The sequence below is a fragment of the Onychostruthus taczanowskii genome, unplaced genomic scaffold (genome assembly GCF_017590055.1).
Source record: "Onychostruthus taczanowskii isolate IOZ18803 unplaced genomic scaffold, ASM1759005v1 scaffold115, whole genome shotgun sequence".
Classification (NCBI taxonomy): domain Eukaryota; kingdom Metazoa; phylum Chordata; class Aves; order Passeriformes; family Passeridae; genus Onychostruthus; species Onychostruthus taczanowskii.
The window spans coordinates 353940-377463 of record NW_024498183.1 but is presented as its reverse complement, the minus strand read 5'-3'; the positions used below and the strand labels follow the sequence as shown (position 1 = coordinate 377463).

Genomic DNA, 23524 nt, shown 5'->3' with positions numbered 1-23524 from the left:
AATGCTGGACTTCTGCTTCAGAATTTAGGATTCTATGAAACCTCATTGGTTCTGTACATATTTAACCTTGCAAAAGCTTCACTCTTTTCTAGCAAGCAATGGACAGGGACATGTAAATCAGAATCACAATCTCTGGGCTTAAATTCTGCTTCTCCTAGATTCATCACACAAATTAAGGCAACTTTCTTTTTTGTTATAATTTCTCAACAAAGAAAATTTTCACAGACATATAAAAGTAAGGTCACTGTCTATTCTATTCCACCAAAAGTGTGCTTTTAAAGCTCTTTACTAAGTTTTCCAGTGCGGTGCATATAAATATATAGATGTATATATACATACATAAACACACATGTATGTGTGTGTATATATAATTTTTTTTCTTAAGACATTTATGATTCCTTTTTTAGTAGGCATCATATTTACTTCAGCTAAATTCTAGTCAAACTAAGAAAAGAAACTACATATTGAAGAGATATTTGCTAATGATTTGGAAAAAACAATCTGAATTGTTTGAAGTTTCTGGGGCTATCATCTGAGCCATTTCAGTTGAAAAAGCTTTTCAAAAATGCATCCATTCTATTTCTGTGTCCAAGTCTAAAGAATACACATAACAAATTTCAGAAACAGATGGATTATCAACATACTCAAGTTTTTTGTTTCAAGACTTGGATGATTATGTGCATGAGTCTTCCTCAAGGTATTTGGCAACACTTCTGATCCAAAATACCTTAAGGTATTTTGGAACACTTTCACCCTTGAGACCCTCTTGATATCTATTTGGGAACATTATCTGTGTGAGTCATGCATGTATGTAAGTGCAGTTAGTTTTAAGTGCTTATTTTGAGAGAGACAGGAAAATATATGCAGTGTTGCTGAATCCATAAAATTACACACATTCTACACAAGGACACAAGACACAAGTGTTTATTAAAATAAAAAGCTTTAATGCTTTTGCATTTAAAAGATTCAGCAGAAAATAATTGCTACAAACATGCTGCAACATACATGTTCAAAAAAGTTTTCAGTGCTTTCTTTCAAAGTTCAGCATTTTGGCAAAAATAAGTTTTTCTGTATATACTTCAAAACTTGGCTATCATAATACTGATATAAAATACTTCATGTAAAGTCAGGTGCATAAAATATAATAAGTAATAAAACATACTGTTTGTATAAACATTTAAAGTATAAATTTCATTAGATAACATGCAAATACCGCAATATTTTAAATGGCACTTAAATATAGATACTGAGATTCTTTATATTTTGCATCCAATATGAGATTCTGAAATGTACAAAACTATAAAAAGAACACATCTCTTCACTGAAGTCAGGTACTAGCATAGAGCTTGATTGTCATTTTACAAGCAGTGAGCCAAAAGTCCTGCAAGTCTTCACTAGTCCAAGGAAAGATGTCTACTGAAATAGGCCCAGGGCTAGTTTGTTTTCTTCATAATAAAATATGAAAGCATATTTACATGAGAATAAACTCTTAAATTTTTGGTAAGGTAATCAAGTAGCAGCAATCTGTTTCTTCCAAAAATGATGTTTAAAATAGGTGCATGCTTTCTTTGATATGCATCTGAATAATATAAAATTAGCATTCTTCAGTAAACTCAAAACACTGTTTAGTTCACGGCTGAAAAAACCCCATAAGATCCCTTCTCCTCAAAATCATAAATCCATAATGTCAGAACCTTCCAGAGCATATTTATGTTTCCAAGATCCATGGAAAACAATCTGATTGTGCTGAAACAGTCATCTGACTAGTTATGAATAAGAGAATAATCTTTTCACATTATTCAAATACTTTTAGTCCTTCATTGAAAAATGCAAGTTCAAATCTTGCAGGTTTTTTGTTTTCTAGTTCAGTGATCAACAACTCCAAATGTCCTTCACAACATGAATGCCACAATGCTCGTGCACATTTCCCAAGCAGTTATATGCAGTATCTCAATGCTGATGACAAGGTGAATAGAAGGCTTATGAACAGGGAGTGCAGAGCAGGCACCACTTGAGCAGAAGAAGAAGAAACGCTAAATGAAACTTGTACTTGAGATGCAATTAGAGCTGACAGTGGCACGTGTGATGCTAGTGTTGGGCTGTCCGAATTGATCAGAGACTCGATCTTTTCTGCCTCTTTATTGCAGGCTTCAATCTAGAGGGAAAAAAAAGTTACTGTTTCTCTTCTTACCATGTAAAAAAATGCAAAAATATTCCCATCAGCACATAAGATTATATAATTTTGGGGAGTACTTGGAAAACAGATCAGAGGTCTCATAATAGACTTTGGTACTATGAAAACTCCAGAAGCCTTGAACAGTAGACAAGGGAAAGGAAGGAAGCTATATACAAGTTAGTGTGGGGTCATACATTTTGAATGTTGATGCAAAAAAGCCCACAGTGAATTATCACTAAAGAAAGTTCCTCTAAATCTGAGGACTTCCTTCCTGACTGACCAACGTACTTCCTTGAAGTCTGCAATGGTGGAAAAACCCAATTTTCTCCCAATTTTTCTTCCAAATGAGAGATAACTGATTTTGTTTATGGGAAAGGGAGAAAAGAATGGAAATAACAGAACCTGGGAAATCACAGGTTTCCACTCCCCCACTGCTGATGATATTGATGATGATGATATTAATTAATTTCTGTTAGGAAATTAATTTTTTCCACTTATTTTCTACTGCACCCTAGAAAGGAAGTTAGTAATAAGTCTCTTTAAAAGCATTGGAAGATGCCTCTGGTGAAGTTTAAACTTGACAAGCTTAATGTCTGGAGGTCCAAAGCTTTGAAAGTTGAGGAGTGTCTAGCTCAGCAATGTGTGCCACCAATGAGGTAAGCAGGGGTGGCCTCTGATTTTGGAGTCCTCCTCCCCCCAGGAATCTGACAGCACCGGCTGCAGATGGAGTAAGAGCTGACCAGGCTGGCAAGACTTTCCTTCCTAAGTCCTGGTAACATTTTGGGCTATTTCTGCTAGAGAAGGAGACAGAAGTTGGAGTTGAGTTGGACATAACAGGGCATGAGCAATCAAATGACACACAACGTATCTGAGAAACAAGCACCACCCTACACGTACAAAAGTGAAGCAAATTAATGCTGGGTATATAAAATAATAACATCATTTACCTGCAATGGTTTGGGATTCTGATCCACAGGAATGATGAGAATCACAATTTCAGATTCTATGCTTAAGTATCCAAACACATCACACTGTGGCACTGACACATGCAGGCGGATTTTTTCAAGTATGTCAAGTACCGTTATCGGCTTTTTATCTGTTACCTGGAGGAAAACAAAGAACTCTGTGGATGATGTGATATTATGGAAAATTCTCCTCCTCAGTTTTATAACATTGTCATGCCAGAAAATGTGTTTCAGCCATGAAACTACTCAGTTCCAAACTCTACTCTAAAAGCTAGCAAAAGACCTAAAGGATTCAATGCTTCTAAGTATCATTCTAAGAAATGAGTCACTGATTCTAAAAAAACCTGAAAACCAACCCCTCCAAAATGAAAAAAAAAATTGAAGGAAAGAAAGAAAGAGGAAAAATATTTACTTCTTATATTAAGTGTGGTTTTGATATGTATTGTTGTCCACTTTCATAGTTAGTGTGTCTATCTATCACATACCTCAAAATAATGTAACTGGTTATCTGTTACAGTGGTTTTTTGCTCCCACACTGGAAAACAAGAGGCAGAGCAGCCCTAGATTTATAGAACTCTGTAGTATTTGAAGCAGTTTTTTTCTCACATGAACCAGCAGTCTGAACTAAAAGAGGCAGACATTACAATCCAGGTATTACGGTGCTTAGTAGGTGAGGGTGGTTATCACCAACTACTTGAATAAGACCAATACATTTCTTTAACTAGAAAGTCTTCTCCTAACAGAAACTAAAAATTCTTCAGGGTCACATGTTGTAATGTATGAACTGAGAAGCTGCAGTAGCCACTGTGTCCCTTGTACCATTAGAGATGACAACTGGACAACACTCCAGGATGCAGTCATGACACAACAGATACTGTTATTCAGCAAAACTGGTCAACACACATACACAGCACGTACAAACACAAAATCTATCTCTGTCAGGAAAGCAGTAGAACCATAGAGGCTGTTCCCATATAATTTGTCTGCATTATTACAAGTCAAAAACTGCAAATTGCAGTATTACAAACTATGAACCTGAGTCTGCTTGTTTGTGCCTACTCTAATTCTGTTTTGCTTTGCATTGTAATTCAATTTATAACTCAGATAAATAAATAAAGGAAAGTATAAGCAGTACAAGGAAAAAAAAACCCCAACAATCACAAATAACAACTAAAAAATAATGGTTTTTATAACATGTTAACCTTTCAAGAGGAAGTGCACTGTAACTTGACTTTTCATATACCATTTAACAATAGGCATGACTGAACTGTTTACCCTTGCAAAATTATCCAGCTTGTCTTTGTCATATAAGATTCTCAGCATTCCAGCACACAGTGGACAGCAGGCTCCTGTGTGAATTAAAGAAATCTCAGTAATAAAAACAGTAGTCTTTTCACTTTTAAGTAAGCAAGAGTCAAAATTTGAATATTAACTAAGCACAAAAATAGCAAAATTACCAAAGCAAAGTAAATGTTTCAATTTGACAGCAGCATTGCACATTTCTAATATTTTTTTAGTATTGAAAATATTTATAATGCAATATCTGTCACCTTTCAACACACTTTTGCTTCTATCAGCATGAAACAACAAGATGAATTTTCATTCTTTTTAAGATGCTTCATTATTGTAAGCTAAAAACTGGAGGCACTGTGTGTACCACAAGATTTTGTATGGATGCATGCATATCACCTACAGAAATGATGGATTTCAAGAGCTGATATAGCTAGGACATGACAGAAGTTTTATGCACATTGCAAGCATTAATTTCTGCAGTTACACCATGTTGGAGAGTAAAACCTTTAAACAACAAGGGAGAAAAAGTGCTTGTCTGACAGACGTATTTCTCCTACTGTTTTTCCTTACCATGTCAGAAACCAAAGGGATAATATTTCAACTTTCTATCCATGGCTGTGTATTAAATCCACTCACCACCTTACATGTAATTCACATTCACAGAGTGACATTTACAGTACTAAATGTTATTACAAAGCATGAAGACCTTTTTCAAAGGGGGTGAGAAAGGAGAAAAATAAATAAAACTTTCATTTTAAGAACAGAGCTTTTCTTGCTCTGTGTATTACCTGTGATTAGTTGTTGTTTCATAAAGGAAGCACTTGTGGAAACAATATAAAACTGGTTCAAACCAGCACACTGCAATCTTCCACAGTACTGTGAATACATATGGTATTTTACTCTGTCTCCTAACTAAATACCATCTTTGCCCTTCTGGGAACCCGATGCTGATGACAGCTCAGCATTCCAATGTGGTATCTGTGCTGCCACTTCCGAAAAATTACTCACCAGATTCCTAAAAGCATTGTACCCTGGACACCACAGAGCTCATTTGTTTCTCCCAAACTCATCCCAGCTGCCAGTCTCTAAGAGACTGCAGGAGCATCCCCCTAAAGCCAATGCCTTTCCAATTCAGGTTTACTTATCTGAGTCCTGATACTGGCTGGTTCTAGCCCTAAGCAGAGGCATTGCTTTACGCTTTCTGTTCATACAACCTGTTAAAGCCTGCGTTTTATTCCAAGCATCACCCTCTTTATCCCCAGAGCCCGGAGAACTCTCCCCTCCCTGCTGTGCCCGGCCCACCTGGCGCAAGGACGGGTTTGCAGCCGGTGGCAGAGAGCTGGGGACACCTGACGAAGGCGCACTCGGAGTGGAAGCCGTAGTCGGAGAGCGCGCCCACGGCCTGGCAGCGCCCCTGGTAGTCCACGGCCACGCGGTCGGCGTAGGCGGCGCAGACGCTGCTGTAGGTCTCCCCGTTGTGCCCGCACACGGGCTCCAGTGACCTGCAGAAGGGCTGGAACACACAGCAACGCCTGCAGCGCCAGCTCGGCCCTGCTGCACAAACTGCTCGGTAGCTTCAACACAAGGAAAGGCAAAGGGAATGGGAATTCACTGCTACTATTGTCAAACCTTTGTAAAGGCAGGAAATCCAGAGGAAACAACCTGCCAGTTTATGAATGGACCGTAAATGAAAAGGGTAAGTGCTACAATAAGGTGACAGAGTCTGAGAAATGCACAATATTTCAGAAACTAGGAACTTTTGTTCTGTGCAATGCTTAAATAAAATGACCATATTTAAATTAACTTATTAAAGCAATTAAAATAATTACAATTTCACTATACCTTAAAATATTCTATTAATAAAAATAATTTTTAAACAACTCTTTAGTAATTTATCAATTCATCTTAGTGTGGCTTTGTGTGCTTAAAATTTAGTGTGCGCGTACATGTGTTTCTAACACGTTGTTATATGTTTTTATATATAATTTATTTGCCTATATTACTTATATTTGTGTATGTGTTATTGTAAGGTGACACAACCACCTTGTCTAACACCACCATAGAGAGTGGTGGGATGCAAAAACTAAACCTAATTTTAATCCTTCTCAAGGATTAATATGAAGACTAATCGAATGCAGACTAAGTAGAAAGTTATTACAGACTGCCTAGGATGTAAATAGATCCTGAGCAATGAACTTAGTAAACCTGGGGCACAATCACACAAAAAGCTAAAGACTTTGTATGACTGAGCGTTGTTATATATTTCAACAAGTTAAAATTGGTAAGAATTAACATTTAAGTAACCAAGGAATTGCACTAATTACTGTAAACACACCTTAGTGTGTAAGCTTTAATAGTATATACAGGAAGATATAAATATCATGAGTATTACCCCCAAGAAAGCATAAGTAGAGCTTTTGATTGGCTTTGAGATAACTGTTAACTAAAGCAGAGAAACACTTGACAAAATTCTGAAGATTGTGAGATTATTTTTATACTAGTTAAAAATAAGATTTTAGATTACTACTTTTTATTAGAACATTTTATAAGCTATAAACCCCAAAAAGACTACTTAAACAAAACCCAAAAAACCAAACAATATGTAGAAAAACAAAAATAAAAATAGTTAAGTTGAACACCAAGGAACAAAGAAGATTTGATAATTATTGCCAGAACCACTTCCTACCTGGCATGGTCCTCGGTATGCCAAACTTTTTCCTTTTTGGTACAAAGTACACAAGTTAGTGTATTCCACATTGTCTGTGTCACAAACAGGATCCCGTGTCTGGTCACAATTTAACTGCCTTGGCACACATTCATGCTGGCTGCATTCAAACTTCTCAAAACTGGTCAAGCAAACTTGTTTCTTTGGTATGCACCTGTGGAAAGTCATAATAATTTCATGTCATGTCATGGGATTATTGTGTTTTTAAGTCTCAAAAACTGAGAGAAAATATTTTCAGTGAAATTTTCTCCAGTGCTTTAAAACTAACTGATTCAGCAGAGCGGCAGGAAATGCAAGTGATAGAACACTCTGAATAGCCCTTTTCAGGTCTCATCCTGAAACAAACCTGGAAGAGTTTCACATCATGTTTGCTCAATGTATGTCAACACAACTGCAGTTTCCACAAACATTTATCTTTTACCAAGTATTTTTCAATGGATTATGCACAAAGGCTTGGATAAACTTCTTACCCACTCCCATACTTCATTTTGTAAATGAATAATTAAAAACAGCTAGGCTAGAGAAAACATGGAAACAGCAAGAAGAAAAAATTGTACTGCAGAGGTCTAGTCTCTCCCTTCTCTGAGAAAGGGGTGAAAACAAGACCTACAAGATTATATGGTTCAATTACAAATATCTAATTTGATTCTAGCTTTGGAGGTTTGCGATATTGTACAGTATCTCACCTAGAGGATGACTGCAAACAAACAGAAAAATCCCATATTTACACTTTCTTGGCATCCATTCCTCTGTAGCCTTCACAGACAAGTGCAGACAGAAAAATAGCACAATTTCTTTCCCCTTTGTATTAAACATGTACCTTCCATGATCTTATCTGCAAAACATTTGGCATAGGCCCTGCAAGGCATCCCTCTGCTAGAGGAATGCCAGCCAATGCCAGACTGAGGAGGCTGATGAAAGGTCTCATGGCCTCTCTGGACAACCCCCTCCTTCCATAAATTACAGCAGTGCTGCCACCACTGCATCATGCACAAATATCTGTATTCTCTCTGAGTGCTGCACTCCCATGCATTACAGACACGCCTTTGGTATTAGGGAAGGCTTGGAAATTCTGAGATTTAAACACTTCACAAGTGGAATGTAAGATCCTAAATACATTCCAAGTGCATCAGGGGCATTTTCAGATGAGCATGTTCAGTTTGAGCTACATTATCAAACTGATCCAGAAAAATGTACTGTGTACAGTCCTTTAGTGAAACTACAAGTTGGGGTTCTAAGCATAATGGTATTTTGAAAAAATGGAAAGCCTCTATGTACTCTCCAAATTTCAAACTGTCCAAATTTCAAACATAAAAAGTAAAAAATGTTTATCCCCATTGCAGGTTTGAAATTCCAATTTTGAATGCCATTATGGCTGTAACAGCTACAAAACTACAGTGTTTTCTCACTATTTTTCTGCATCATGGCATTTTAAGTGCAGAAAAAGGAAAAAACCCTAAAACTGCTACAATCAGCTTTCATGAAAGCACAATATTACACAACTTATTTTGATGGCTTTCTTTCAAAACAGAAAAATGCACTAACTCAAAGGAGACTGCAATATTGCACAACACTGGGAAAATTGAAGACAGAGACCAATATTGTGAGCCACAGACTTTGATCTCTGTAAGAAAGGTCAGACTTTTTTTTTCCTGACACTAGTACAAAGCATATTTTTGTTTTAATACATTTGCCTATGAAGATTTTGCTTTTCTTGATATTGAAAAACCAAAGATTTGTACAGACATAGTTTTCACAAGATTTCAGTCTAAGAAAAAAAAGGGTGATTGATATTTTCCTATTTTAGAGGCAAAAAGCATAGATTACTGATGGAATAAGCAAGACTGACTCCAAGTCTTGAATTCAGATGTGGATCTTCTTTGTAAACTAGCAAATGGTGTGAAACAAAGTAGTAAAATGACAGTTATTGCCATTTGGACAAAATCTGATTCTCCCACTTTTGAAAGTGTATGTGAAGTCTCCTTTATTGCTAAACTGAGACCTGCATAATGAATTTAATTGACATAGCACTACAAAACTGGAACCAAGAACTGGCAGCTATTACAGTCCAATATTACTAACTATGATAAAGAAAAAGCAACTACTTCAAACAGTTTTATTGGAATAGCCCCAAAGTAGAATGTTACAATATACAACACATTCAAAGAACACGTAAATCTGCTTTATGAGTGGATGAAGCCAAAGAAAGGCTGAAAAACATATTCTGCTTTTACCTTTGATTTTTATTACAAGGGTTTGGGTTGCAAGGATCCTTGGAAATACACGATCCAAATTCAAACTGGTTGTCCTGGAGCCCAACGCAGCGAGCTATGCACGCACTGGGATACGTGCGCCCATTCTGGCCACAGACTGGGACAAACTGGTCCACACAGTTACAGGGCAAACCTGCAAGAGCAACACACAGAGCAGGGACTGCGTGCACACTCATTTTCCACAACACAAGATATAAAAGGTGGCACTGAGGCATCTCTGCCTTCAGCCCTTTCTCCCACCTGCCATGCTGGAGCACAAGGAGGAGGAAGGGAAGTTTTTGTCTTGCCTCTTTGCTCATTCTACTCAGTTTTCTCCATGTTCTCCCTAAACTCCTTATCTCTCGTCCCTAGTGCACTCTGTCTCTACTTATTTTTATGCATTACTTGAGGTTTTATTTTTCAATATTGATTTTTTAAAAGTATGTGCTCTTCCTGCAGGTTGTATGTGCAGGTTGGACATGAGAAAAAAAAAAAAAAACCAGTTAAAAAAACATAGTAATAACAAATTATCAAATTAACAGATGTGCTTTCCATTAACACTGCAGAAAAAATTTAGTTGGTAATTCCTGCTCTAAAAATACTCAAGAGTTTTCATGGTTTGGAAAGTTACCTGTAAACTTCCGGCGTTCATCCTCTGAGCTGTGCTCAGTTAGACACTGACGTGTGGAACAAATCAAGTTTCCAGCAAAACAGGAACAGACATTGCAATCTATATTAAAGGACGCTCCATGGCCTTCAAATAAATTAAGTAAATACATACAATTAATGCAAATACACCCAAAGGCTACACATTCATGTGAACTACATAGATATTACAGTCTCATTAATTGTTTCTGTAAATTCCCTTTTCAGTATATTTTCCCAGTGAAATTTCCATCCTTTTTTTTCAATATATTTCAAGTTTTGCTTTATTCACTTACAGGAAAAGTCTGTTCACATGTGGTTTTGATTAATTAGTTAACCACAGAAGCAAGCACTTAGTCCTTTCAAAGCCTCTATAAATTAGGTTTGTTTGGCTTTTTTTTTAAGAACAATAAATTTTGGCTAGCAAGTTTCATGTTTTCTTAAAGGTAAAGCTTTTGTAAAGACACATTCTTCTAAACTAAATTTACATAAGCCTTGTAAACTTTTAGTCTCACACATAAAGCACAACTTCTATGTGCTTGTCAAGAGGTAAAAGTGCCAATGCTTCATTCCAGCCTTCATTGGATTGGAACTTTAATTGGTATTTTATAAGTCAGCACTGTTTTCACACCTGAATCTAAGAATCAAACTGCAAACTTAGAGGATTTTTCTTCAATTTAGCAACTCCAGTTCGGTTTTCTGAACTGCCCACATGACTGCCCTTCACTGTGATGTATGTTTTGTATCAAATCAATTCATGTTGATGACAGACTCTGATCTATCCATAACCAAACTGGTTATCAAAAACTAACAAAAGGTATACAGCTCTTGAGGAAAACATAATAGTAATTACCTTACAAAATAAGGTAATTCCCTCTCATCTCTTCAAAGGATCGAGATTGAGAATTAGAATGTTTAATAAAATATTGCACAGGCACAAAGAAACCCCTCAGCACTGGAGCAATTCAGAAGAGGTGCTCAGAGACAAATGAGGGCAGAACAAGAGGGGGTGGGAGAGAAAGCCTCTGTAGCACAAAAAGCTCTCTTTACACCACAGTACTACTCAAAGGAGCAAAGAATTTGCCAGCATGGAAGAAAAGCCTAGAAGGTAATGCCAAACACAGGATCTCAGGTGATTCTTCAGAGTACCTGACTTAGGATGCACCTGAAAACTGTGCAGGGCTATTGTCTTTCACTGCCAAAGAGTGCACACAGCAGCCTGTCCTCATCAGTAATCATTTAATCAGCCGGAGTCAACTCACAACACAAAAACCCCCTGCATCATTCAAAACATTCAAAGTTGTTTTCTTTATAGAGAATGGTTTTAGAAAACCCAGTTCAGATGTTCTGTCTAAACCCTCCCTCTTTACAACTGACATCTGAAATATAGTTACTGTAAAATATTTACATGGTGACCATAAACTTTAAATTCTTTGCTTTCAATGCATCATCTAACCAATTTGGAACCTAGTAATTTTTATTTTTTATTACATAATACCTAGAGTCTTAATCACCACAAACGCTTTGTAAGTCACTATGGCAATAGAGGAAGCTGTCTTTGGGGTTGTGGAAGCTGGTTTGGGGTTGTGGTAGTTTGTTTGTTTGTATTTAAATGGACAGCACTTACTGAATACCTACAGCTACACATATTATGGTTCCCAGAACAAGAGCTGTACAACCATAAAATACAAGTACAGCATCAAACATCTTTGTGACTATTTTCACCAATAATCTGAAAAACTGCAAGTTTCCTTGGATAGAATGGTCCATAAAAAGTTACAGTCATTTAAAAACTGCATTTGTTAACAACCGTATCTTAAAAGCATCCACTTTCACCAGATATTTTCTACAAAAATAGATCAAATATATTAATGTTAAGATGTTTTCATTGTTCTGCTTCCATGAACAAATAGTACCAACTCTGAAAAAAAACCCAAAACAAACCAAAACCCAAAAGAAAAGTTTTAAGTGTGTTTGGCTGCCTTTTATCTTCTTTGGACAAACAACAACAAAAAACCAGATTCCAAAATCCCCCATTCTGTTCCCTGGAATACTGCAGGCAGACTTTTCTGAGCGATGAAAATAATATCCCAATTTCCTGCTCTTTCAAGAATTGGGGTTTGGTTCCCAATTTGAAAATTATGTTTGTGACATATGAAACTACAGCAAGTGCCTTGCTTCTTAACTCTTAATTAGTGTGAAAATAACTATCACATGGTAAAAAAAAAATAAAAATATCACATGGTAAAAAGAAACCTCAGTTATTTTGGACTCATGAGCTATGTTTACCTTGCTTTAGCTCCGCTTGGACAACAGTCTGACAGTAGCTTAAAAGGGCTGATTTACAGACACTAAACAATATGCCGTGCTGAGATAGGTAACTGTTCACTAGCAGAATATTTCTTGCTTGCTGATTTTAAGACACCAGCTTCAGACAGGTCACAGCTCAGCACAGACTCCACTTTATATCCAAGACCTTTCATAAGTTTTCCCCTACCTTAGTAGAAGCTATTTTTTCGGTTTTCTTTTTCCAAGATTATAATGCCAGTTTGCATGACAAAAACACACATTTAAAGGTCTCAAGCAAAGAGTAAATCTGAAAATAAATCAATATAATCTTCTAAGAAGCATCACCTGTCACATTTCCTTGAACTTCTTTGACAGTCAGATTAGGTGGAACCCAATAAATCCTTGTTACCCAAGCCAATTTAAACTCTAAACAGGGAGCTGCCATGGTGAGGAAGACTTTAAAAAACCAGTGTTCAATACACCTTCATCATCATCATCATGTATTTGCTTACACGTTTATTTTTAGGCATATGTTAGCCCCATGGATAAATATCTTAAACTATAGTTCTTATTTAACGTTGAGATTGTGCAAAACTTATTAGGGGATGTTTAGTGGAAGAGCCAAAGAAAAGGAAAAGGAGGAATTAAGATGAATCAAGCAGGAAGATGTGTGGGAAAGCAAAGGGAAGAGGGGAAAAAGGGAATGGTTCAATGTAGACAGGTAGCTGGACAGTATGCCCTTCTCACTAAACCCTACATTTGATCACCACAACCTATCCTATACTTTTATCCAATCCTATTTTTACACTTCTATGATGTGTGCTTCCTACTCTGTGCAGGAGTACTAACAAACCTTAAGGTGAATGAATCGGTAAGTAGGGAAAGGGGTCTTTGTGCCAGCCACTGGAGTGGAAACACAAACCTTGGGAATTCATGGGTCCAGATGCCACAAGCCACTGGAAGGAAGAAAAAAATCCCAACAAATCCAAAACAACCCCTCACCAACCATTTGGAGCTAGTAAAGAAACCATCCCATGCTAAAAAGAAATGGTGTACTGAGAACACCCTTCTGTGACTGACTGAGACAGGCACAGTTCAGTACTGATTTCAACAGTGTAACCCTCCAGCATATATAAGACTTAACCCAGTAGGAAATAGAGGGATGCAATCATCAGTTTCTGTATTTTCTGATCAACTCTGAATTCAGATCCTCTGTGTCTTCTCACGTAGTTCAAAATTCCTTAGGTAAGGAGCAGGTGCTGGATGCCTCACTGCTCTATTACTTACTTTTCCTTTGTCCTCCAACAATGCATGATTTCTGGAGGTCAACACAACGCATTTCCATACAGTTCTCCAGCAAGCCACTGTGCCCACAGGTACAAATCTTGTAACAGCCAACATCACCAGCTGAGGATGGAACTTGGATAAGTGTACCTTGTCTGACAATAAAATCAGAGGCTTCTCCCAATTTGCAGCCTGCATGCAAGAAAAAATTTTAGCTCATAAACAGTAAACATGTGGACAAGTGCCACTACTGAAATGAATTACTACATTGACTTGAAAAAACATAAGGTGTTCTTGAGCAGCCTTACTCTTGCCTTTACACACATCCATTTCAAAGAGGCAACAAGCAACAAAAATAGAAGATAGTTGCTTGAGACAAAGTTCTGAAGTACCATGTTACTTTTGAGAAATAGACTTGAAATTACTGTAATACTCAAATACTTTAGTTTTCCAGCTCTGTAGTAGTATGAAACATTTTATATGACAAATACTATACATGCTTCACCCTCTCCAATATAGAATTTGAATTAAAGGGTCTCACAAGCAAAGTCCAGTCATTTGCCTTCTCTCACGTATTTTATTGTGCCCTTCTCTACTTGTACCTCTTAAGTGAACAGTGAAGGATTCTTACAAGACACGCGAGGAGGGGAGAAAGAGAGAAAAGGCAGGAAAAGTGGATTTAAAAAAGAAAGACTGGAAAAGAAAAAAATATTTAAAAATTGCAAGGAAAAATAATAAAATAAATAGATTGAAATAACTCTACAAGGGGTGAACTGCAACAAGCCCCCTGAAACTTTCAGCCAATAAAAAATTGGAATTAAAACACAAAAGTCACTTTCCAACCTTCAGAGGAAGCAAATTGTCTCTTCCAAAGCTCTGTATTCAGAGCTTGTTTTCAGATGACTTTGAATGACTTTTGCAGCAAGTGAAGACAATACAACCTTATAGTAATTAGGCTCAGCTTTCCAGGAAAACAAAAATATGTGTAAGGGTCATAGAAGCATATGTCCCTAGGCTCACACAAAGAATGAACTGAAGTCTCTCCTCACTTTTAGTAGAGCAGATGTATGAGTGAAGCAAAATCCTGCTTTCCTTTTTAATTAGGAACCACTGGGGAACTACTGCTCAGCCACAGAACTGCTGGAAGAAAGGCTCAGGGAACTGATGTGAGACAGCTATAGCAATGTTCTCCATCACCTCCTCTAGAAAGGAGACTGCTCCATACAATTCAGTATAAAAATCAGTGTTGCTCTCATTTGCTCAGTCACACACATGTCCAAGTGGTCACCAAATGCACACTTTCCGCTCTGCTTCAAGAACCACGGCTGACCTCTCATGTCACTGAACGACAACTCCTGCTTTAAAGGAAGGGGGAAAACTGACAAGCACTACCGGTGCTTGAACAGAACAATGAAGGGGTTATAGAAGTTGGACATTGCAGAGTCTTACACTTCCTTTTTGTAGATTTAATCCTTGCTACTGACACCACCCAACCCTGCCATTTCAAAGTTAGGTACCTGAAACTTATTCTGCAATGAGGTTTTCTCCCCAGTCAGCTCACATTTATACATGGTGCTGAGGTTAGACAACATCAGTGTTCTAAAAAAGCAGTTCCCAAATGACCATAAGTGTCTTTCTGGTGAGGTGCTGGGAAGGAGCAAGTAAAGGACATAAAAGTGGAGAACAACCCTGACTGCATCAAGGAACTTTTCGGACAATGGGGATTAACTGGATGGGTTTCATCTTTGGTTAAGGGTATTTGATGGATTTTTATTGTGATTCTTATTGTGTTACTTATGTTCTCATGCCTTTTATGTTGTTTTAAAAGAGCTGTTAGGGATGCCTTTTATTAAGCAGAGAAGGGGAATTGTGGAGACAGATGGGCATGCCAGCCCTCTCCCTTGAAGAGATATCCCTTGAACGGGCTCTGATAAGATCTTCTCAAACCCTCCTGGACTGAGAAATCCTCAGTGGTCATGGTGAGTTCCCAGCATGCTTTGGAACCCCATGCAGATTTGTTGGGACTGATTGTTTTTTCCCCCTTTGTACCACCCCTGCTTTTCCCCATAAAACCCCCAGTTTCTGCCTTGTTCAGGAGGGAGCTGCCATCACTAGCATCCTTTGCAAGTTGCTGGAATAAAGGCTACCTCTGTGGAACAACCACACAGTGCTCCTGTCTTTATCCCTGTGTTGGCCAGGGTATACCTCACAAGGCAGAGCTGAAATCACTGCTAAGAGCTGAGGTGAGCTGCCTGCCCCTTGCTGAGGTTACCCGACAGCTGAAGGACTGCCTAAGACTCCTAGAAAGCTCTCTCTTGCAGGACCTCTCTCTGGAAAGGTTGTGGCATCCAGGTCGAGCCATCAGACCCCCGATCGGCCACCTCTACAAGGTGCAACCACATTAAAAGTGTCACTGAAGGGAGCAGGAGCAGAAACACCATCGGCTGCATGTCCAGACGTCTTTGGTGGGAAGGGCTGGGTGCTGGGTTAGTGGGAGGGGAGCTGTGGCACTGTGCATCTCTTGGTTCCTGTGGGTTGTATTCCTCTCTTTTTGTTATCTCCCTTTTCAACATCAGCACCCTCACAATTATTATTACTAACTTTATTTCAGTGACTAAACTGTTCCTGCCCAGGCCTGAAGGGGAAGCCAGCGAGCGGCTGTGCAGTACTCGGGTGCCAGCTGGGTTAAACCATGGCACAGCAGTTCACTTCAAAACCTTCAACATTCAGTGACATGTTTACCTGCAAAATTCAGTAAAGAGAAGCCTAAAAAACCTTACCTGGCACACACAAATATGGAAGACACAGCTCTCCAGATTGACATCCTTTCCTATTTACTTCACACAGCTGATTAGCTGCACATGGGTTTGGATTACATGGATGTGTGACATCTTCTACAATGTTGCCTAAAGAACTTGGACCTGAAAATAGAATACAGATCATCTACACTAATTTAAATGAGGTTTATGTTTCTTCAGCAAAGCATGGCATTTTGTACATCCAGTAAAAAAATATTTTTGGCAATTCTGTGAATTTTTATTTAATTATAGATGTAAAAGCATGATATGACCAGGTAGTTAACTTATTTCAACAGTTTAATCCTCAGTCCTGGAAATAATGACCCAGATGATCCTTCACATGTAAAATATATTTCCTTTATCTTGTTTGCCCAATAATTTTCTTGTCACATATGCCCAATACAAGAAGGAATAGAAGCAATGAACTATGGCAACTTGAAAATTCAAATTTTCTCTAATACACTAAATAAAATGTCTCAAATTCAATACCATTTTCTTAAAAATAAATAATGAAGATAATTAAAAGTAATGACAAGCATTCAAAGTATCCTGGTTTCTAATTTTGCTGCAGAGGTATGTTAGTACTTACTCAGATAAGTATCCAAGGGTATACAGTTCTCCAAGTCGTCTGTTGGAGATAAGAGCTCACAAATACTCTCAGCTGAGTGACCTTCAGGGAATTTATTATGATCTCCACACTTCTTCAGTATTTCCACACAATCTGATCTACAGATAAATAAAGAGACAGAACTTCATGAAAACGACTTAAAGAAAAAAGGGCTTATATGAAAAAGATTTCTTTCTATGTTATTCCCTTCCCTGAATCCACAACTTTCCCAATATGCCTCACAGCAGAGTGTTTATATATATATGTATATGCTACATTTTACATAGGAGGAAGGAACAAATTTGTGACACAAAGGCAGAAACTACTGCTTGTACTATTTCTCTTTGACTTTGGGCTTGGTGATCTTCATTTTCTATGGCATCATACGCATGTATCTTCCAAGACCAAGCACATCCTTAATTTACTAATGTCTAATATGGGTTGAACTCTACCTCACTACCTGCACTATTAGGTAGAAAAAAGAGCAGTTAATTACCTACTTTCAAAATTTATTAAAACAAAAAACCCTTTTTTTTTCCTGATCTTTCTGCCAGCTGCAAGCCATCAGTAGATCCCAAAATCAAAAAAGAGGAAAGGTTTAAGACCCCACGGAGAGCCAAAAAAACTTCAATACATCTCTTTTTTCTTTCATTTTACAATGCAAGCACATACATCCATCTCATTAACAGGCAAATATCTTCATTTACAGTGATGGAGATTCAAGCAACGGTGACCAAGCAATTTCATACTCCTTCCATGTTTGCCTTGCCATGTTTTCCTAACACAGCAAACACAGTCCTACAGCTTTTTAGTTTTCATTAAAATCCTTAGTAAAACCTCTACAATGGTTTTTGTTTTCCCCATGGTACTTACTTGCAGATAATACTTCCTCTGGATTTGCTGTGACAAGGTTTAATCTGCAGGGAGCAGGCAATTGCCTTCCACATTTCTGGTTGGCATTTTTTAATATCAAGCACAGGAATATTTATGAAAGGCATCTTAATACTCCCTTTTTCCCACAGCTTCATGTCATTCATGGCTCCCTGGTCTGACTGAGTATTGCAGCTTCTAAATAGTTCTGTTGGTCTTAAAAGGAGAAGGTAAGATATAATAAGTATAGCACAGATAAAAGAAAAATAAAGTACCATACATCCTTCATATGGCTTGCTTTTTGTGGCATACAAGCTATTAATCTCTCCCACAGTTAAGCAAGATCAGAATAAATTTGAAATCTGTCTTTAAGGAAGACAAGGTCTTTAAGACTCAAGGCTGAAACTCCCTTCTCACCTCTATCTCTTAGATCAAACATCACTTTAATATTTCTCACCTGAAGTTAACCTAAGAGCAAATATCATAGCCCAAATATTTCTGTAAATGTTTCTTGGTGAATCACTAATGCAAGTTGATTTATGATTTATATTTAGCCAGGCTCAGGATTCTCCTATTAACACTCATGCCACTATATACTATTAAAAAAAAAAAAAACAAAAAAAAAAAACCCAAAAAAACGAGAGATCTCTAATAGCTAAGAAAATTTAGGGGTTTTTTTGAACTCTAACTGTAACCATGCAATTACTTTCAGACACCACTTTTAAATCATTTTGCCCTACAGAGTACAAATCCACAGAAACAACTCTGCAAAAAAGGAATTTTGAAAATGAGTAACATGTAAATTTAACAAACACTTTTACCTTATTTATAATATACAACATTCCAGTAACCATTACTTACTTGTCTATGCAGTAAAACAGAGGAACACGCAGAGGTAATACACTGTGACATTTTACAACTTCACAGGTTAACTTTTATTCTCGTAAGTTTTGTTACATCTGTTGCTAAATACATTTCCAAAAGTTCATTCTAAAGAAAAACGACTTATTTTCAAATAAACTAAAACCACATTTGCAGAAAGAAAGCTATATACAATCTCAAAATAAGTCTTAAAAACATTTAATTTTATTTTTTAAATCAAAGCATAGGAATTCCTTTATAAAATATTCAGTGTCTCTCTCCTACCTGTTATTAAAATTAGTGCAGTAAGTAAGATTTCTACAGCCCAGCTGACAAGGTTCTCGTACATCTGCTAAACAGGTCAACATGGAAACTTCAACTGCATTATACTCACAAAAGCGATCAAATTCTTGCCAGCTCTGTGAATTGCCCCAGCTCGTGCTATAAAGTTTAGTGCAGAGCTCTCTGAAAACAAAAAAGAAATAGAGGAAGAAAATAAAATTAAAAGAACAACAGCCATTCAGATATAGCCCACCACTGCTCCATCACTCTGCCTCCACTCACCACAGAGGATTGTGTTAGAGCCCACAAAGTCTCCAAGGGCACTCAAATGTAGTGCTCAAAGCACATAACCCATTTTGCTCAAGCATGTCAACACATCTTTAAGCTAGTAAGACCGAAAGACTTCAGGATACAAAACTGCAATATTCAATAAAAATGTAACAACTGGAAACCTGAATTTACACCTTTGAGATGAAAACTAACCCAGCTGATTTTACTGGTAATAACTCCAAATTGACATCAAAATGAACAACTTCTAATTCCATCCTTCAGCTTCAAATCACACTTTCTCCTCCTACAGAAATGGCTGTCAAGCAAAATACATTTCTTCTTTTGCCCTGATGTTTGAAACAGGGATACTGTTTGCTGCTTTTGTTTAAGATGTTTCCTGGTGTCACCAATACCCAGCTCACATTGTTCATGGCAATGTCCCACAAACTACAAAAGTTTCCATCCCAAGATACGGAATCTCACTGTATTATTAGACCTCCTGCCTATTGAAAACGTGACAGAAGGATCCATTTTAGAACTCACTGTCAAAGCAAGGAACTAAAAGATACTTTATTACCTATCCTAGGCTACAATGTTCTAAGAAATAATGTAACTCCAGGGCTCTACTACTAAAGCTGTTAAAGACCCTGCTGCATTCATGAGATGTTGTTACTGGAAACTTTGATATAAAAGGAAGTAAAATGCTTACCACTTATTCAGACACACTGATGCATTTAAAATGCAATCATCATCTATTTTTAAAATGGACAGAAAACCACTCTAGACTAAAAATGCCTCAATAATTTGCAAGCATGCAACAATTTGCTGAAAACCTTTGTTTTTCTAAATGTCAGAATAGTTAGTTCCCTTATTTAATTACTAAATTACCTAAGTTATTTTTCACCGACAAAAACCAGAAAAGCATCTAGAAAGGAATACTGCCAAGGTCTTAATATGAAACAACCAGGCACTTGAGAGTTTGTGGAGCTGATTGTCCTTTTGTCTCTCTTTAGCATCTCATTAAGACCTCAACCAGAGGCTGCAATGTTGGCTATTATGACCACAAGTATGGTACAAGTTTCATTAACTTACTGTGTCTGCTATAATAAGCCAGTGTCAAATGTGAAAAAAGATTGATTCCTCTTACAAAAGAGTATGTTTTGATATTATAAGTATTGGACAGAACACATTACTCAACAGATTACTATCTGGTTACCTGAACCTGTATTTTTTCTAAGAATTCCAGAACTTCCTATTTGATGTACACAGCAAGATTCAGGCAAAGGCCAGAAACAAGACAAACTCCCAAGTACATTCACAGCTGGAAACGAGCTTAGAGAGATACTGACCTACATGTGGAAGAATTTGCTTTAGAACAGCAATGGAGCTTAGCTCCATCGAGGCCTGTTGAAGGTGGAGGGTGCACAGTGACTCCGGGGTGAACAGATCTTGAACTCTCAAGAAAACATTGCCAAAGTGGGTCCTGAGGGAGAGGCATGGTTTTACAGCCTTCTATAAGTCCATCAACAATTTCAAGCTCTGTCTTCATTGACATTAGAATTCTTTTACAAGCAGTCTGACACGCATAGTCTTCTGCTCTATCACAGCAATACAAACCTGTTAACAAAATAGTTAACAGTCAAGCACAAAACAACATTAAAGATGCACAACATAACAGCCCTGAGAAATAAAAGTGCTGTAAGGTGCCTTCTCCTCCTCCAAAGAATGTCAAATAACATTGCTTCTCCTAAATAGAATCAACTCTGAAAAAAACCTACAAAGCCAATATGTAAAAATGAAAAGTAAATAAAAATTATTAATGCACCTAAACCAAAAGTTATCATCATATAAATTCATATAATGATTGCACATAAACCCAAAAGTTATCATCATATATATTCATATAATGACAGTAATACAATTTATACCATAGACTTCTACAATAACACATTTTATATAAAATGTACAAGAAGTAAAATTTCAGTATCTTCTATAACTTTCAGTAAAGAAGGATTTATTTGTACTTACTGTCTGTAGGGTTTCTCATTGGATACGACTGTGTGTAGTTATTCACGCAGTGTATAAGCTGAGGGCTGATAGATGCACAGTAATTTTCAACTGCTTTAATTTGTGAGGGACCAGGAGAGGAGTCTGTCCGAAAAATCGCTTGGCAATATTCCCGGCAGTTTGTATGGTGACCTGCATAACTGCAACAGACTGACCCCACTGGGGAGGCAAACAGACAAACAACAGAAAATCTATGTGTTGCTACGCAGAGAAATGAAGAGATGAGCAAGTCTGACACACAAGGATGCTCACGGAAATGAAAGAAAACAAAAAAAAGAACAATTTCTATGCTCTATTGAAAAATCTCTGTCTACAGAATGACTGGAAATATGTGTAACTAGCCAAACTACATTTGTTTGTCTGGCAGGAGAAAAGTCAGTATTAAAGCTACCTTGAACTCAAGTTCAAGAGGTGAGCAAGCCAGCTGCATCTCATTTGCAGCTGTTTTGTTCTTATTTTAGGTAACCAGACATGTCCAATAATTGAATTATCAGAGAAATACTACTAATAAGCAAACAAATATGAGAGTAGTATCATTCAAAAAACCCAGACAGATGGTACTGGTGATTCACCCATTTTTGCTATGTTGTTAAATAAATATAGTAGCTCTCGAGAACAGCTTCTACTGGAACTAATTCTGCGACAATGATTTCATTTTATATAAACAGATATCAAGCAACAAAACGCATTGTTCTTCAACATTTCAACTATGCATTTAATTTTGCTACTTAGCACACAGCAAATGAACAAGCAGAAGAAAAAGATGACAGAAAAGATAAATACAGGTTCACAAATTAAAAAAAACTGATATTAATTATACAAATAGCCAAATCCCTTTGTCACTTGAGTAAGACAATTTAGTTGTGGCTTTTGCTTATATGGGTCTGAAATCCATGTGTTTGTGTACGTTCACCTACATAATCTCTTATAGTTTAGAGAAAAATGAATAATACAAAAGAAAAACAAAATAAACTCTTCATTATACTTACTTTCATTTCTGTTAATACAACTAAAGAGTGCATTCTGAAATCAAAACAAAAGCAGTGTTACAAGCCAGAAAACTTCAAATAAATATTTAAGTATCCAGTCATTTGTTATAATGAGCTAATAAACCTTTGGTATTATTTGCTTCAATTAGATTACATTAAAACAAAACCACTATACAAACAGTGAAACCAGGAAATTAAGAGATCAAGGGTCACCAAAGGTCTGTGTGTACTCATAATAAAACTAATAAATATTCAAGCAAACAAGTAAATTAGAAGACTTTCCTGGACTAACTTAGAAACAGGGTAAACTGCTATAATAGGTTGTCCCAAAATGTTGGGGTTTTTTTTTAAGGACAATAATTTAAAAAATTCTATGTAGAAAAAAATAATTCTGCACAGATGGATGCATGCAAATAGTAAATCTCAACAAAATAACTCCATGACAATGTACCTTAAAAGCTAAAGCATGCAACCAACTCCCTTGAACTGCAGCCAAAAGGCACAGCTGGGGGATGTACATCTCAAATGTCAGAAGAAGGGAAACACACACATCCTGCTGCTTTGTTTCAGAGGTCTCTAATCTGCAGACCAGTCATGGAATGGTTTGGGTTGGAAGGGACCTTAAAGCTCATCTAGTCACAATCCCCTGCCATGAGCAGGGACATTTTCCACTAGACCAGGCTGCTCAGAGCCCCATCCAACCTGGGCACTTGAGCACTTCCAACTTGAGCACTTCCAGGGATGGAGCATTGACAGCTTCTCTAGGCAACCAGTGCCAGTGCCTCACCACCCTCATAATAAAAAAAAATTATTCTTTGTATGTAGTTTGAAACTATCCTCTTTTAGTTCACAATCATTAACCCTCGCGCTATAACAACAAGCCCTGCCAAAAAGTTTATTTCCAGCTTTCTTGTAGGCCCCCTTCGGGCACCAGGAAGTGCTATAAGGTCTCCCAGGATCCTTTTCTTCTCTAGACTGAACAACACCAGCTCTCTCAGCCTGTCTTCACAGGAGACATGCTCCATCTCTCTGTGACTCTCCTCTGGACTCATTCCAACAGGTCCACATCTTTCCTGTGCTGAAGATGTAGCACTTGATGTAGCACTCCAGGTGTGTCACCATGACATTTTATGAAAAATCCTTTGCTAGGA

General features: G+C 37.3%; 1 protein-coding gene across 2 annotated transcripts in view; it reads right to left on the bottom strand.

The window, feature by feature from the left end:
• Positions 1-923: 923 nt before the first annotated feature.
• The window catches only part of RECK (reversion inducing cysteine rich protein with kazal motifs), a 48131-nt gene continuing 25530 nt past the window's right edge, over positions 924-23524 (bottom strand). For both annotated transcript variants that reach the window (XM_041427460.1, XM_041427459.1), the window contains 15 exons: positions 22374-22407; positions 21346-21543; positions 20667-20934; positions 19051-19230; positions 17908-18120; positions 17017-17153; positions 16410-16550; positions 13633-13821; positions 10043-10165; positions 9394-9565; positions 7121-7313; positions 5737-5947; positions 4417-4490; positions 3124-3279; positions 924-2155 (listed from right to left, as the gene is read on the bottom strand). In XM_041427460.1, coding sequence (XP_041283394.1) covers positions 1937-2155; positions 3124-3279; positions 4417-4490; positions 5737-5947; positions 7121-7313; positions 9394-9565; positions 10043-10165; positions 13633-13821; positions 16410-16550; positions 17017-17153; positions 17908-18120; positions 19051-19230; positions 20667-20934; positions 21346-21543; positions 22374-22407 — 2508 coding nt within the window. In that variant the 3' untranslated portion in view covers positions 924-1936. The remainder of the gene's footprint in view (positions 2156-3123; positions 3280-4416; positions 4491-5736; positions 5948-7120; positions 7314-9393; positions 9566-10042; positions 10166-13632; positions 13822-16409; positions 16551-17016; positions 17154-17907; positions 18121-19050; positions 19231-20666; positions 20935-21345; positions 21544-22373; positions 22408-23524) is intronic.